The sequence below is a fragment of the Bubalus kerabau genome, chromosome 10 (assembly GCF_029407905.1).
Source record: "Bubalus kerabau isolate K-KA32 ecotype Philippines breed swamp buffalo chromosome 10, PCC_UOA_SB_1v2, whole genome shotgun sequence".
Taxonomy (NCBI): Eukaryota; Metazoa; Chordata; class Mammalia; order Artiodactyla; family Bovidae; genus Bubalus; species Bubalus kerabau.
In genome coordinates, this window is record NC_073633.1 from 105384346 (window position 1) to 105397931 (window position 13586).

A 13586-nucleotide genomic window follows, 5' to 3' on the forward strand; every position below is an offset into this window, starting at 1 on the left:
AAAAGCCCTTAAAAGAAGGACTGGGCCTTCCCTGAGCTCAGAGTTTCTCTCTCCAAGCTTGATTTAGTGAGCAGCCATGTTGGAGAAGGCCATGGTAAGGAAGTGTGGGAACATCTGTGACCTGAGGGTAGTCTCCAGACAACAGCCGGGAAAAAGCTGAGACCCTCACTCAAAAAGCTTCAGTAATTCTGCTTACAATCTAATCAAGCTTGAAAGTGGCTTCTTCCTCAGTCGAACCTCCAGATAAGAGCACAGCCTTCCATATGGGCAGGAGGGAGACTGCTTTCTATGCTTAATCGGATTATAAGGTTTTATGATCAAGGACAGGGAAAATTAAACTGCTATTAATAGAAACAGTAATGTCAGGCACAGAAACCAATCTGAGTGGAGGAAGGGGAAGAAGAGGAAGATTTCAGTTTTGATGTGCTGGCTTTGGAGCAAACACAAATGCCTGTATTTATCTGGAATTTGGGACTAGAGTTTAGGTGAGAACTCGAGGCTGATGGATATGAGAGTTGGACCATAGAGAAGGCTGAGAGCTGAAGAATTCATGTTTTTGAACTGTTTTGCTGGAGAAGACTCCCTTGAGACTCCCTTGGACTGCAAGGAGATCCAACCAGTCAATCCTAAAGGAACTCAATCCTGAATATTCATTGGAAGGACTGATGCTGAAGCTTGCTGGTGCCAGCCGGCAGTCGATCAGGTCCCAAGAACGTGCACGGCGGGGCTGAGAAAAGAAACTAAAGCAAGAGAAATCTACAACAAAGATGGGGTCGAGAGGTTGAGACACGTCTCCACGAAGGGACGCAGTCTGACCCCAACTTTATTCAGCATCTCATATTTATACAGAAGAGCGTGAGAAAGACAAGACAGTTAACATTTTCTTTGTTTGACCTACACATCTTACAAACAGTCACAAGAAATCTTGAGAGCATGGGAATGGCACCCTGTTATTATTTCTTACACCAGATAACATTTCTCTGTGCGTGAGAAGTTTGCACAGAACTCCAGGTGCCTGCAGTAAATAAGCGCTTAATCTCTGGGGTGGCAGGACAGAGAGCTATGTTTGCAAGCAAACCCTCAAGGACTGAGGCAGCTCCCAGAGCTGTGTCCTTTGGACAAAGGACCCCGTACTCACGGGCAGCTCCCCACATCTCCCCCTTTCTTTTTATATAGGTGCACGCTTATGTTCCTTCAACCGCAGACCATTTTCATAGATGGAAGCCTTTATCATCCATAGATCATCAATCAGTTTTTTAATTAAACAAGGTGCAAGAAATAAAACAGTTAAAATTATTAAGAATAGTCCTCCTATGGCCACTCCCAAGTACCAAATACTATTGACGGTAGGTACATGTCGAAAAAGTTTTTTAACAAAAGACTCAGCTCTTTTTGCAACATCCAAATCAGGTCTAGGTGCATTTTCAATGCTCATTATTTCTTGATGTAGATGCAGTAAATCTAAGGAAATATTTTCATTATGCCAAATACCTTCTAAATGAGCTTTCACCTTATCCCAAGCAGTTTTACTACCATTATAGTTTTTTGGGGTAACACAGATCCATCGAAAATCAGCAGACATTGTACCCGTAATCTCAACTTTATACTTTGAACCTCTTTACCTAAAAATTTTACAACATCATAAAGGGCATTCAATCGATCTTCTAGCTTTTTGTCAATATCTTCTTGAGTCCCCAGGGTAACGGATACATTTTGTGCCAGATTATTAACAAAAGTTGCAGTTTGCACTGAGTGTGCCAGGGTCAAGGCTGCAGTAATCGAGGAAGCAATAAGGGTTACCAAAGCTACAAATCCCAGAATTACTAACCCTATTCCCCTACGATAACGCATTAAAGCACCCTCTACTTCTCTCCAAAGTTCAAGTCCTCTTTCATCATACCAAGACCCATTGATCTTTACAGGAACCATAACAAAAGCAGGCTGTCTTAAGACTAGAACCCTAGTTTGATTAGAATTCCCCTAATGCAGTTAGTTAAGGTACAATTGTTACAAGTTACATCATAATTTCGTAACCCAGGTTGTATGTTTACAGATCCTACTAGTAAAGCATAAGGGTGAGGCACACATGCACGAGGGTACCTCATGGTGAGATTCCATAAATAACCGTGTCTCACTTTCGATCCCACCTGAAGGTAGGAACCCTCACATCCAAGGGCAGCAGCTAATTTCCAGATTTCAGTTTGGAACACTTTAGAGCCGCCCAAGTTCCAAATACGGGATGCAAAGTTCCTATTGTCCTGAGCTCCAGGGTTTCGGGCCGAGTCTGGAGACCAGTCTCACAATGACTCATTTGTCCCAAATATGTTATAAACCGTAGCAGTTCCATCTCGACACAGTTTCCATGGTGCAGCAGTGACTCTTCCCCTTGTTCCAAAGTCGCAGAAAGGGATATCTAAAGGACCAGTTCCATTACGGCGTTGAGGAGTTCCAGATTCTTTCGTTACTCCAGGAATGTATAGGCTCCAACCATTGTCATGATCAGCATATCCTGACTCCCCAACAAAAAGACATCCTGTTGAATTAAAATATCTAGACAGACAAATAGGTAAGCGATCAAACACTCCATGATAAGCTAAATTAACTTGATTAGGAATAATATGTTTATCTGAAAAACCACCCAAAGCCACAGTATCATTAGTGTATATGGGAATGGACCGACCCTCCCAGCCCACCGGTTGGAGAAGGGGAGGATCGGGAAAATAAGCCCAGTAAGCATTTGAATATTCTTCAGAATGTGCAGTATTAATCTGATTTAAGATAATTAATAAGGTTATCAGAAAGCTTAAAGGCCCTGCACAGCAACACGATTCTGTGCCTCTCGCATCAATGCCTGAAGTTGTTGCCGAGATGGTAATTCATCATGCTCTTGAATCGCCAATCTCTTCATCTGGTTTACTAGCGATCGTCTCCACCGTGCGTACCAACCTTTCCGGCAGCCAGCGCGGCGCTTCGGCATCCTGTGGGAAAACACAAACATGCCCTCGTCCCCAGATTAGTACAGGATCTGGTCCATACCATTTTCCAAGTGGGTCTTTCCAAAAGACTTTAGGTCTTATTGTTTGCACATCAAAATTCCAAAATCGCTGTGCTGCTAAACGGCCACTTATATCCAATTGTAAAAAATTTAGAACAAATAAAGCATGGTTTAGAGAGTTGGAGGGGGTATTGGGATACAATTCCCCCTTTTTTAGTTTTTGTAATTGAAGTTTGAGAGTTTGATGTGCCCGTTCAATAATTTCTTGACCTTGAGGATTATAAGGGATACATGTTTTATGTGAGATAGACAATTGCGTACAAAATAGTTGAAAATTTTTTCTAGTGTATCTTGGACCATTGTCTGTTTTTATGGTCTTAGGGGTTCCCATAACAGCAAAACATTTAATGCAATGAGCTATACAATGTTAGCTTTTTCAGATTGTAGAGAGGCATGTAAAAAGCCGGAGAAGGTGTCAATAGTAACATAAACAAATTTTTGTTTACCAAATTCAGGAATATGGGTAACATCCATTTGCCATATATCGTTTGGCAACAATCCTCGGGGATTAACTCCATAATGAGGGACACTAAAAAATTGAGGACATGTTTGACATTGCTTAACAATCTGTCTGGCAGCTTCTCGAGTAATGTCAAATTGAAGTCTCAAGCTATTACTGTTTTGATGGTGTAAGCTGTGAGAAGTCTTTGCCATTTGTTCCAATGAAGGAAATATCATACGTGTAGCTTCGTCAGCCAAAGCATTGCCTCGTGTTAAAGGTCCAGGAAGTCCAGAGTGAGCACAAATATAACCGAAATAGCATTTATTAACTCTGGAGCAAATTAAATGTTGTATATCACGAAAAAGAGTTTGGATAGTAGAATTCAGAGTACCAATAAATGGAACAGTCTCAATAGTGTTTAAGGCTCTTATGATATATTGACTGTCTGAATATAAATTAAATGGAGCAGAGATTTGTAATAAAGCCTGAAAAACGGCAAATAGTTCTACTTTTTGAGCAGACTTATAATTAGTACGCCAGGCGGTGGTATTGTGCTGTATAATCAAACTAGCTATTCCATTAGAAGAGCCATCAGTAAATACAGTTAGGGGCTGAGAAACAACAATTTTTGGGAAGAGAAATTGGTGGTAGTGAGCAAATTGTAAAATTTTATCCCTTATCTCGCTTTTGTTGTTGATACAGTACTTCTTTGACTGTCTTTTCCTGTGATGTTGTGGCCAAAGTTATGCCTTGAATGTAGGAAGGGCCGATATCGGCACAAATCCGTACATAATCAGATAAGCCTCCCTTTTTTCTGTAAGGTCTCAAGGCAGCTTGACAAGCCGAACTGGCATTCTCATAAGCAAGCTGTTTAGCCAACACCATCCCCGCCTGTTCATCCCCTATCACTTCACCAATTGCCTCAAGCAGGCGGGCAACAAAATCCTGATATGGTTCATCTGGCCCCTGGCGAATTTTAGATAAATCTTCAGTCTTTTTATCAGAATTTGGAAGCTTTTTCCATGCTCGTAAAGCCGCAGCACTAATCTGAGGGTAGGCTCCAGGCAAATAATTAAGTTGACTATTAGTGTCTCGATAATCTCCCTCTCCCACCATCATTTCATAAGTGGTGTACAGTCCCTGTCGCCGATGGATATCAGCTGTGATCCCACACTGCTCAGCAAACTCAGATTTCCATAGTAAATAATCTCCTCCAGATAAACAAGCCCGAGCAACCTGTTTCCAATCATTAGGTGGCAGATTTTGATTTCCTAAAGCCTCTATAATAGCCTGAGTAAACGGCGCAGTCGGGCCGTATTGTGCACAAGCCATTTTTAACTCTTTTAGTTGCTTAAAGGGCAGCGGTTTATAATACCTCTGCTGTTGAGCATTTTCAAATACTGGATAGATTCTTGAAAACCCGGGAATATGTTCTCTTTCTTCATTAGCTCGCTTAATCGCTTGTTGAAGAGGAGATAATAATATCTCACTTCTAATTTTTATGTTTTCACCAGGCAAAGAAGCAGGGATAGATATAAGCTCTCGCGGCTCTACAAAAGGCGGAGGTGGATCGAGTCCAGCAAGAACCAAGGGAGGACATGCTGGAGGCACAGGCTGGCTGGAGTGGGAGTCTCCCTGTGCCTCCTTTTTTACTGCTATAACAATCTTCTGAATTAAATTCTCCAGCTGTTCTTCAGAAAGCCCTGAATGCTTTAATTCCCCTTTTTCCCGAGGGGGATTGCATGTTAACCATCATTTCCCAAGGCATATCCTCCCTATGGTACTGAGCCACTTGTTCATTTAACTCTTCCTGTTCATCAGAGCTTAACATATCATCATTCCCTGCAGCCTTACAAGCTGTTCCCTCAGGCACAGCATAAAGCGGCTCAGGTGGAGGGGCGGAAGGCTCTGCAACTTCGGGTTCTGTGGAATCCCTGAGAGCCGTTTGAATTTTATGTCCCCCATGTTCAGGATCCAGACAGTCTCTTATGAGAGTCCACAAAGAAAAAGCATCCACAGGAACACGATTGGGACCATGTATGGAATAATATGTCTGCAATTGTTTTCTTATCTTTTTCCAAGTTTCCAGACTAACTGTTCCTTCCTCTGGAAACCAGGGACAAACCTCTTCTATAAAAAGTAAAAACTTCTCTAGCTGTAACTTATTTACATGAATTCCCCTACCTTTTAACATAGTTTTCAACATATGTACAAATAACTGGCGGCTATTGCCTTGTCCCATGATTTATTACTCTCGACAGTAACACTCCCTGCCCCTTTTACTTCATTTAATTAATTAGGAATTCCTTGTCACTTACCTCAATCTTGGTGGGCAGCGGCCGTCCTCGCGCTCCGATTCCCGAGTCCCTGTTCGGGCGCCACCTGCCGGTGCCAGCCGGCAGTTGATCAGGTCCCGAGAACGTGCACGGCGGGGCTGAGAAAAGAAACTAAAGCAAGAGAAATCTACAACAAAGATGGGGTTGAGAGGTTCAGACACGTCTCCACGAAGGGACGCAGTCTGACACCAACTTTATTCAGCATCTCATATTTATACAGAAGAGCGTGAGAAAGACAAGACAGTTAACATTTTCTTTGTTTGACCTACACATCTTACAAACAGTCACAAGAAATCTTGAGAGCATGGGAATGGCACCCTGTTATTATTTCTTACACCAGATAACATTTCTCTGTGCGTGAGAAGTTTGCACAGAACTCCAGGTGCCTGCAGTAAATAAGCGCTTAATCTCTGGGGTGGCGGGACAGAGAGCTATGTTTGCAAGCAAACCCTCAAGGACTGAGGCAGCTCCCAGAGCTGTGTCCTTCAGACAAAGGACCCCGTTCTCACTGGCAGCTCCCTGCAAAGCTGAAGCTCCAATACTTTCACCACGGGATGCGAAGAGCCGAGTCATTGGAAAAGACCCTCTTGCTGGGAAAGATTGAGGGCAAGAAGAGAAGGAGGCAACAGATGAGATGGTTGGATGAGATCACTGAGTCAATGGACATGAGTTTGAGTAAACTCCAGGAGCTAGTAAAGGACAGAGAAACCTGGCATGCCGCAGTTCATGGGGTCTCGAGTCAGTCACGACTGAGCAAGTGAACAACAAGGCTGATGGAATATTCAACTATGATCATTACAAAGGTGAGAGTGTAAGTCCTGACAATTAAAGATTTCTCCCAAGAAAGGGATTTCAGAGAGAGGAGCAGCAAGATTAAGATTTAATTTGGAGAAAAGGCCACGGAGGGATGAGGGAGCAGAGAGGCAGAACCAGACATAGGAGAACCAGGGTAGTTGTGGCATCAAAGAAACGACGGTGATGAACTGGCTGTGAGGCACTGGGTATTCCATTTTTCCCTCCAAGTGTGATTATAATGCAACCGCTGGGAGGCAGCCTCTATATCACACGTAGGAAAATTGACTGGAGACCGAATATCCAAATCAGCATCACACTAAACCGCAAGTGAAGGCTGGATTCAAATTCAGATCTCACACCAAAGCCAGGGATCCTTCCCTGGCACGTTTAAACGTAACTTAAATTCCAACGGGGAGTGCGGGCGAGGAGACGGAAGGTCGGAAAGTCACCCACGTGCCGGGAGAGGCGGGGGAAAGCCCGGGCCGCCGCTCTCCGCGCCGCCAGCAGAGGGCGCCAGGGCGCACGCCCCCGCGGGCCCCAGTGCGCAGGCGCAGGCGCAGGCGCAGGCGCGCGCGCGCGGCGGGGCTCGAGCCTCTGGGGGCGGGTCACGCAGAGCGCGCGGCCGGGAGCGGCGGTGGCGGTCTGGCTGCGGGCGAGGAAGCCGGCGCGGGGCCCCTGGTCCGCGGGACGCCGCGCAGTGCCCGCCGCTTCCCGCCGCGGAGCCATGGAGATCGGCACGGAGATCAGCCGTAAGATCCGGGTGAGGCCCGCGTCGGCGGGTGAGGGGCCGAGGCGGGAGGCCGGGCGGCGGCGGGCGCGCGGTCGTCAGGAGTAACGGGGGCGGTGGGCCCGGCGCGGGCGCCGCGGCCTGCTCGGCGCTGGAGGCGCTCCTGCGGGGCCGCCGCGGGCCTGGGCGCAGCCGCGGCCTCGGAGAGCCTGGCCACCGTGAGGCGGGAGCCCCCGGGGAGCGCGGGGAGGCGCGGAGGGCCCGGGCGGGGCGGCCGGGGCGCCTGCGGGGCGCGCTCCGCCGAGTCGGCTCCGGGCCGCGGCCGGGCTGTTCCCCGGGGCCGCCGGTCTCTCACTCGCTTGTCTGTCTTTTCGCCCGCAGAGTGCCATTAAGGGGAAATTGCAAGAATTAGGAGCTTACGTCGGTAAGTTGCTGTTAGCCTACCAGACTGTGGAGCGTTCGGCGAGTTTCATCTCGAGTGACCGCCTTTTTCCTGCCAGACCTCTGATTTTGGACAGCCGCCCGTTTTACCTTCAGACCTCGCCCTCCCTGGGTGCCTTTGCTTTCCTGAGTCTTGTTATTGGAGGCTCTGCGTGCGGCGTGTTTAGTGTCTGTGTTTTGTACCGTCCCCCACATCCCTTTCTAGGACGGTGTTTTTAAAATTGTTTATCTTCTTCTGTTGAGGCTCTGTCATGTTTTCCTTCGTGTTTGTTTGCGTTTTATTTTTCTGGGTTACTGTTTTGCATGTGAACGTTTGATGCTTTTCGGTACTTGCCTCTCTCATGGTTCGTTGAGGTTTACTTTCGGGTCTCTGTAATTTTTCCTGTCGGTTTTTTTCTTACCTCCCCACAGTAAGCTCTTTTCTTTTCTTTTTTTTTTAATGTTTTATAATTTGAGTGTTGACTCTGGGCCAGGCACTGTGCTTAAAGTTGTTTTACATGCATTAGGTCACCGTAATCCCCAGGAGAACGGTGAAAGGTAAGTGGTAATATCCTGAATTACACAAGCAAGGAAACTGAGGCTTTGAGTGCTTGATTTGAGCAGGGTTTTATACATCGAGACCTGGGTCTGTTTGGCTCCAAAGCGGGTGCCTCCTGTAAAAATACTTGACTTCCCTGATGGCGCAGACGGTAAAGCGTGTGCCTACAATGCAGGAGACCCGGTTCGCTCCCTGGGTCGGGAAGATCCTCTGGAGAAGGAAATGGCGACCCACTCCAGAACCCTTGCCTGGAAAGCCCCACGGACGCAGGAGCCTGTAGGCTGCAGTCCACGGGTCGCAAACAGTCGGACACGGCTGAGCGACTTCACATCACATAAAAATAATAGCTCACACTCATGACAGTCACCTTCGAGCTGTGGAAGACCCCAGGAGTCGCTGAAGTCAAAATTATTTTCATATTAGTACTGACAAGATATTCGCTGTGCTGGCATTTGGATTGTGCGAAAGTGGTGAGTAAAACGACAGGTACCTTAGCCCGAGTCAGCATCTCAGGCCAGACTTCACAAGAAATCACAGTATTCTTCACCACCCTTCCACTTGCAATTACAAAGGAAAAAAAAGGCTAGTTTCACTTAAGAAGATAAGTGATAAAATAGTCTTTTAAACCTTGTCTTTGATTACATCTTTTTAATATGCAGTGTTAGGAAATAGGGAGTACTTACTCAAAGTGTTTCTGCCATACAGAAGCGTGATGGATTGTCTTGAAACAAATGTGTGTGATTGGGTTGAGAACTGAACTAGCCATTTTTTTTTTCATGGAATTTTTTTTTTCTTTTTTTTTTGTTTAGAACTTTATTTTTTTAAGTTTGGTTGATTTACAATACTGTGTTAGCTTTAAGCATACAGCACAGTGATTCAATTATGTACTTTTTTCAGATTATTTTCCATTGCACACTTGTACAAAACTTTAGAGTTCCCTGGGCTCTACAGCAAATCCTTGTTGCTTATTTATTTTATATATTGTAGTTGGTTTGTGTTAATCACATACTTAAAATTTATCTATCTCCTCCCCCCACTTTACCCTTTAGAACATCATTTTTAACTTCTAAGAAGGACTGACATGCTAGTTCCATACATTGGGGTATTTGGCAGTCATTTTTCTTGAAAGTGAGCAAAGATAAAGAATTAATAGACTTTGTTGCCAGTGACCAAGGGTTGAGCTTTCGAATGAAAATTGGAATTTCGGAAAATTTGTGTCTTCCTCTGCAAATTTGACGGTGTGATAATACCAGCAAGTGATTCTTCTATGTTAAATAATGAAAGGTATCCACCATGGCAGTGGTTTGTATAGCTCATGGACCATTATTTTTTCAAATGACCAATGTGAGATGTTTTAAAATTGCATAGGGAAAAAAAAATTCATTGAAAGTACAGAATGGATCAATGGATTTTCATGTAACAAAGTACAAAAAGACAGTGATAAAGTTTTGTTTCGGTATTGCTGCTAACCTTGAAAAAACTACTGCTTGTTGACTTTTGGTGTAGTGTCACAGAAAAATATCCACATTTTCTGAAAAGGCTACCAAAATACTCATTTTTCAATTGCATATCTTGTGAGATCAGATTTTCTTCACATTCTTCATGTAGAACATACAAGAGATTAAATGCAAAAGTAGAAATTAGAATTCTTTTAAACCAGATGTTTAAGAAATTTATAAAAATAACTTATTTTTTGCATTTTCTTTTGGAAAATTTAGTTATTGATAAATATATTATTAATACAGTTTTATTGTTAATGGGATAGGTATGTTATTTTAAACGAATTAATAAAAAATTCTCAGTTTTAGTTTCTCATATGATAAATATCAGTAGATATACGCACATGAATAAAAACTGTTAGGGATCATCAATAATTTTCAGTGGTATAAAGGGCACCCTGAGACCAGATGGTTGGCCACATACTAATTATTTGTTGTCAAGATTGTTATTAGACTTTAACAGATAAGAAAATTGAGGCTTAGAGGTTAAAGATGAAGCTGAACCAGCATTGATTTATTCTTTTATTCATTCAGCATTTAATGGATGCCAGCTTTGTGCCAGGAACTTGATTTAAGTAAAAAAGAAATCCACAGAAAACCTGCAGTGAGAACCTTCTTCATTGTGGCACATGAAAGCATAAAGACATGTTAATTGGGTTGACCTTCAATCATAGTGGTGATTCTGATCATTTATAAAAAATCTCAACAAGAATTTTAAGCCTCTTAAAAAGCTGATTACAAACTTGCTGTAGTCCAATGTGAAATGTAGTGAAGATACCATATATTTTATAGTTTTGAAAGTATTTTCATATATTTCTGTTACCTGAACACAATGCTGAAGTGGGGATGGCAAGTAATTTACTTCTTTTTATAAATAATGAAATGAAATATCTTGGGAGAGCTAAATAAGCTTGGTCAGCAGCAGATACAAGACCCAAGAACTCAAGTCTTCCTGGTCCCTGATGTTTCTGTTATTACTTATAATAGAAACTTGATGAGCTAACAGAAGAACAGGATTCACTGCTGTACGCTTCTGTAGAACTGATCTGTGCTGTTAACAGGTCAGCACAGCTTCTCAGCTTGTTTGCCTCTGCTTCTTAACTGGATGTTTCCTGAGGGCAGAGACATCATATTGGTTGTGTCCCAGTGGCCTAGCTGAGTGCCTAATTTTTTTCATAAATGTTGATTAAGTGGGTAAACAGGGATCACCATTAGATATTTTAAATACAAAGATATTTAAATAAAAAATTTAAATAAAAAGACCCTGATGTGGGAAAGATTGAGGGCAGGAGGAGAAGGGGACAACAGAGGATGAGATGGTCGGATGGCATCACCGACTCAATGGACATGGGTTTGGGTAAACTCCAGGAGTTGGTGATGGACTGGGAGGCCTGGTGTGCTGCAGTCCATGGGGTCACAAAGAGTCGGACACGACTGAGCGACTGAACTGAACTGATACGTTATTCATTTACAATTAGCTACTTAATTATTTGTATGTATATGCATAATTGTCCTGAAAAGAGTAACTTTCTAATCCCTTTCTTTGTGTTAGAATTCTAAAACCTTTAAGGTTATGGAAACGATCCTTTAGTAAATATTTGAGTATCTATTTTCAAACCATTGGGTGGGATACAAAACTGAACAGCTTTTTGCTAAGAGTTGATAAGGTTTCATTCATGTGTTTGTCCAAAATGGAATGCTTCAGGGAGGTGGCAGTTACAGCTCAGAGCAGCCTTCAGTTTACATTTTAGACGTATAAGCTTGCAGAAACCTTCAGCATTTTGCAGTTTTTCAGTACATAGATTTCAGATGATGCTATTAGAATTTTGTAGGAATGTATCATGAACACATTTACTTTCATTATCTTATTTTTCATATTATGAATTTCTAACATTTTTGTTAAAATATAACTGTATACCATAACCACCCATTTAAAGTGTAGTTTGCTGTGTCTTGATATGTATACATCATAATCAAGCTAATGAACATATCTATCACTCCCAAAGTTTCCTTTTGGATTTTCTTGGAGCTCCTTTGTATCCCTCCCTCCCATCTTTCCATGTCCCCACCATTTGCCAGAGCAATCACTGATCTCATTTATATAAAATTTTATATAGTGTCAGAAAACAGCCTATTTGTTTTCATTAGTGACTTTATGAGGGAGAAAAAGTGTCAAGGCTGCCGCAGCACTGCGGCTTTTTTCCTTTTTTGGGTTACCAGTGGCAGCCTATGGGAGGGACACTGCGTAAATAAGGGAGGGGGCTTTTTGACTGAAGTTGCCAGAAAGCAGTCAAGCCTTTCGATACTTTACAAAGAAATAATAAATGAATGGCTGCTTGTTCTTGCTTTTATCCTCAGGTTGACTTGCATGCTTCCAGCAAGTATTCTGATTTCTGTTTCCATTTGTAGATCGATCTTCACGTTATATTTGTGCTTTTCTTGAACTAGATTTTTTGATATTTCTTCTTGAAACAAATGTCTGATAGTACTTCTGAAATGAACCTTCCTGCCTACATAGAAATGTTATGAATATTTAAGGTATTAAAGAATCTAAAAGAATTGTTTTTGGTAGGGATCAGAATTCCTGATAAATGGCTTTTGCTTTGTTTTTACTGTGGTGGTTTTTTGTTTTGTTTTTGGTCTGTTAGGGTGTAAGAATGAAACAGTGAGTTGAGTAGAAATTATTTAATCTTTTTAAGATATAATTTTTTAAATGATGGAGAATTTTGGGATCATTTTAGTTTACTTGATGTTTCTGCCAGTTTGTTACCCTAACTGAAATGTGCCTTTACCAAGGATAAAGGTGTTCCTTGAAAAATGAGTGTCATTTTGAAATACAGAACTAAACAACTCAATATTATTCTTGAGAAATGTCCACTATGCTTTCTGGAAGCTTGTCTGAAATGAATGAGCATTACTAAAAAGATTAAAAGAAGTGAATGCTCTCTCAAGCTTGATACTGTGATTCAGAATATTTAGTTGTATAAGTGTTCATTAGTTATTCCTAATTCCTGTTCTTCTAGTAATTCAAATACCTGTGGAATAAAGAGAAAGCTATACATTTAAACCATCGTAATTCCAGTAGAGCTGAGGTATTCTTTCAAGCACGTCAACTTCAAGTAGAAGAAAATGTTAAGGAAAGCATAAAAAGTCTTTATATACTTTTCCTTTTAAATAGATGAAGAACTTCCTGATTACATTATGGTGATGGTGGCCAACAAGAAAAGTCAGGACCAAATGACAGAGGACCTGTCCCTGTTTCTAGGGAACAACACAATTCGATTCACCGTATGGTATGTTTCTGAATATTTACCCTCAGAACAAAGTTTGGCACGAGCCAAGAGCAGGTATTCTGTCTGCAACATGGTTCTTGACAGGAAAGTCAGATTTAGCCTTGTGAGGTAGGTTGTAAGCGTTGAGAGCACAGCCTCTGGAGCCAGACTGCCAAGGTTGAATCCTGAATCTGCCTGTTTCCTTGGTTTTTCCATCCACGAAATGGGAATAGTAAATCACCTTTATGGGGTGGTTGTGAAAATTAAATGAGCTAATACATGTGCTTACAGCTGTGCCTGGCCCATAGCAAGTCCTCAGTATGTGTTGACTGTAGTTACTGTTTCTTTTTAAACTTGAGCGTTTTATCATTCCTTTTCCTCCACCAAAGCCAGTTATAGATGTTTTTTGGACTCGGTTGACTTCTTAAATTGCTTTCTCCAATGAGCTAATAATCTAGGGGGCAAAGTTTTTTTTACAAAG

The 13586-nt window shown here is 42.4% G+C and overlaps 3 protein-coding genes across 9 annotated transcripts in view; 1 reads left to right on the forward strand and 2 right to left on the reverse strand.

Moving 5' to 3' along the window:
- Nucleotides 1-1946: 1946 nt before the first annotated feature.
- On the reverse strand, nt 1947-5183 carry LOC129621901 (endogenous retrovirus group K member 10 Gag polyprotein-like). Its single transcript, XM_055538857.1, has 3 exons — nt 4203-5183; nt 2947-2978; nt 1947-2550 (listed from the first exon to the last, which is right to left on the reverse strand). The coding sequence occupies exons 1-3, from the start codon at nt 4827-4829 to the stop codon at nt 2298-2300; spliced, it is 912 nt and encodes a 303-aa protein (XP_055394832.1). The 5' UTR covers nt 4830-5183; the 3' UTR covers nt 1947-2297.
- A 7-nt stretch (nt 5184-5190) lies between these two features.
- LOC129622143 (endogenous retrovirus group K member 7 Gag polyprotein-like) lies at nt 5191-5781 on the reverse strand. The gene has a single exon (XM_055539032.1). It carries the CDS (start codon nt 5737-5739, stop codon nt 5191-5193), a length of 549 nt encoding a protein of 182 aa, XP_055395007.1. The 5' UTR covers nt 5740-5781.
- Nucleotides 5782-7210: 1429 nt separating this feature from the next.
- Nucleotides 7211-13586, forward strand: part of ZC3H14 (zinc finger CCCH-type containing 14) — a 39968-nt gene continuing 33592 nt past the window's right edge. For 2 of the 7 annotated variants that reach the window (XM_055538849.1, XM_055538850.1), the window contains exons 1-3: nt 7211-7388; nt 7737-7779; nt 13012-13126. In XM_055538849.1, the coding sequence (XP_055394824.1) occupies nt 7353-7388; nt 7737-7779; nt 13012-13126 (194 nt within the window). In that variant the 5' untranslated portion in view covers nt 7211-7352. The remainder of the gene's footprint in view (nt 7389-7736; nt 7780-13011; nt 13127-13586) is intronic. The other 5 variants (XM_055538852.1, XM_055538856.1, XM_055538851.1 and 2 more) reach the window with 4 other exon arrangements.

What these genes read in the sequence shown, in the direction of transcription:
- LOC129621901 (XM_055538857.1), bottom strand. Translation starts at nt 4,829, where the DNA reads ATGGCTTGTGCACAATACGGCCCGACTGCGCCGTTTACTCAGGCTATT. An exon ending in AGGAAAAGACAGTCAAAGAA is followed by an intron (nt 2,979 to 4,202) that starts GTACTGTATCAA and finishes GTTTTCCCACAG; the next exon opens with GATGCCGAAGCGCCGCGCTG. An exon ending in CCGCGCTGGCTGCCGGAAAG is followed by an intron (nt 2,551 to 2,946) that starts GTTGGTACGCAC and finishes TTGTCTGTCTAG; the next exon opens with ATATTTTAATTCAACAGGAT.
- LOC129622143 (XM_055539032.1), bottom strand. Translation starts at nt 5,739, where the DNA reads ATGGGACAAGGCAATAGCCGCCAGTTATTTGTACATATGTTGAAAACT.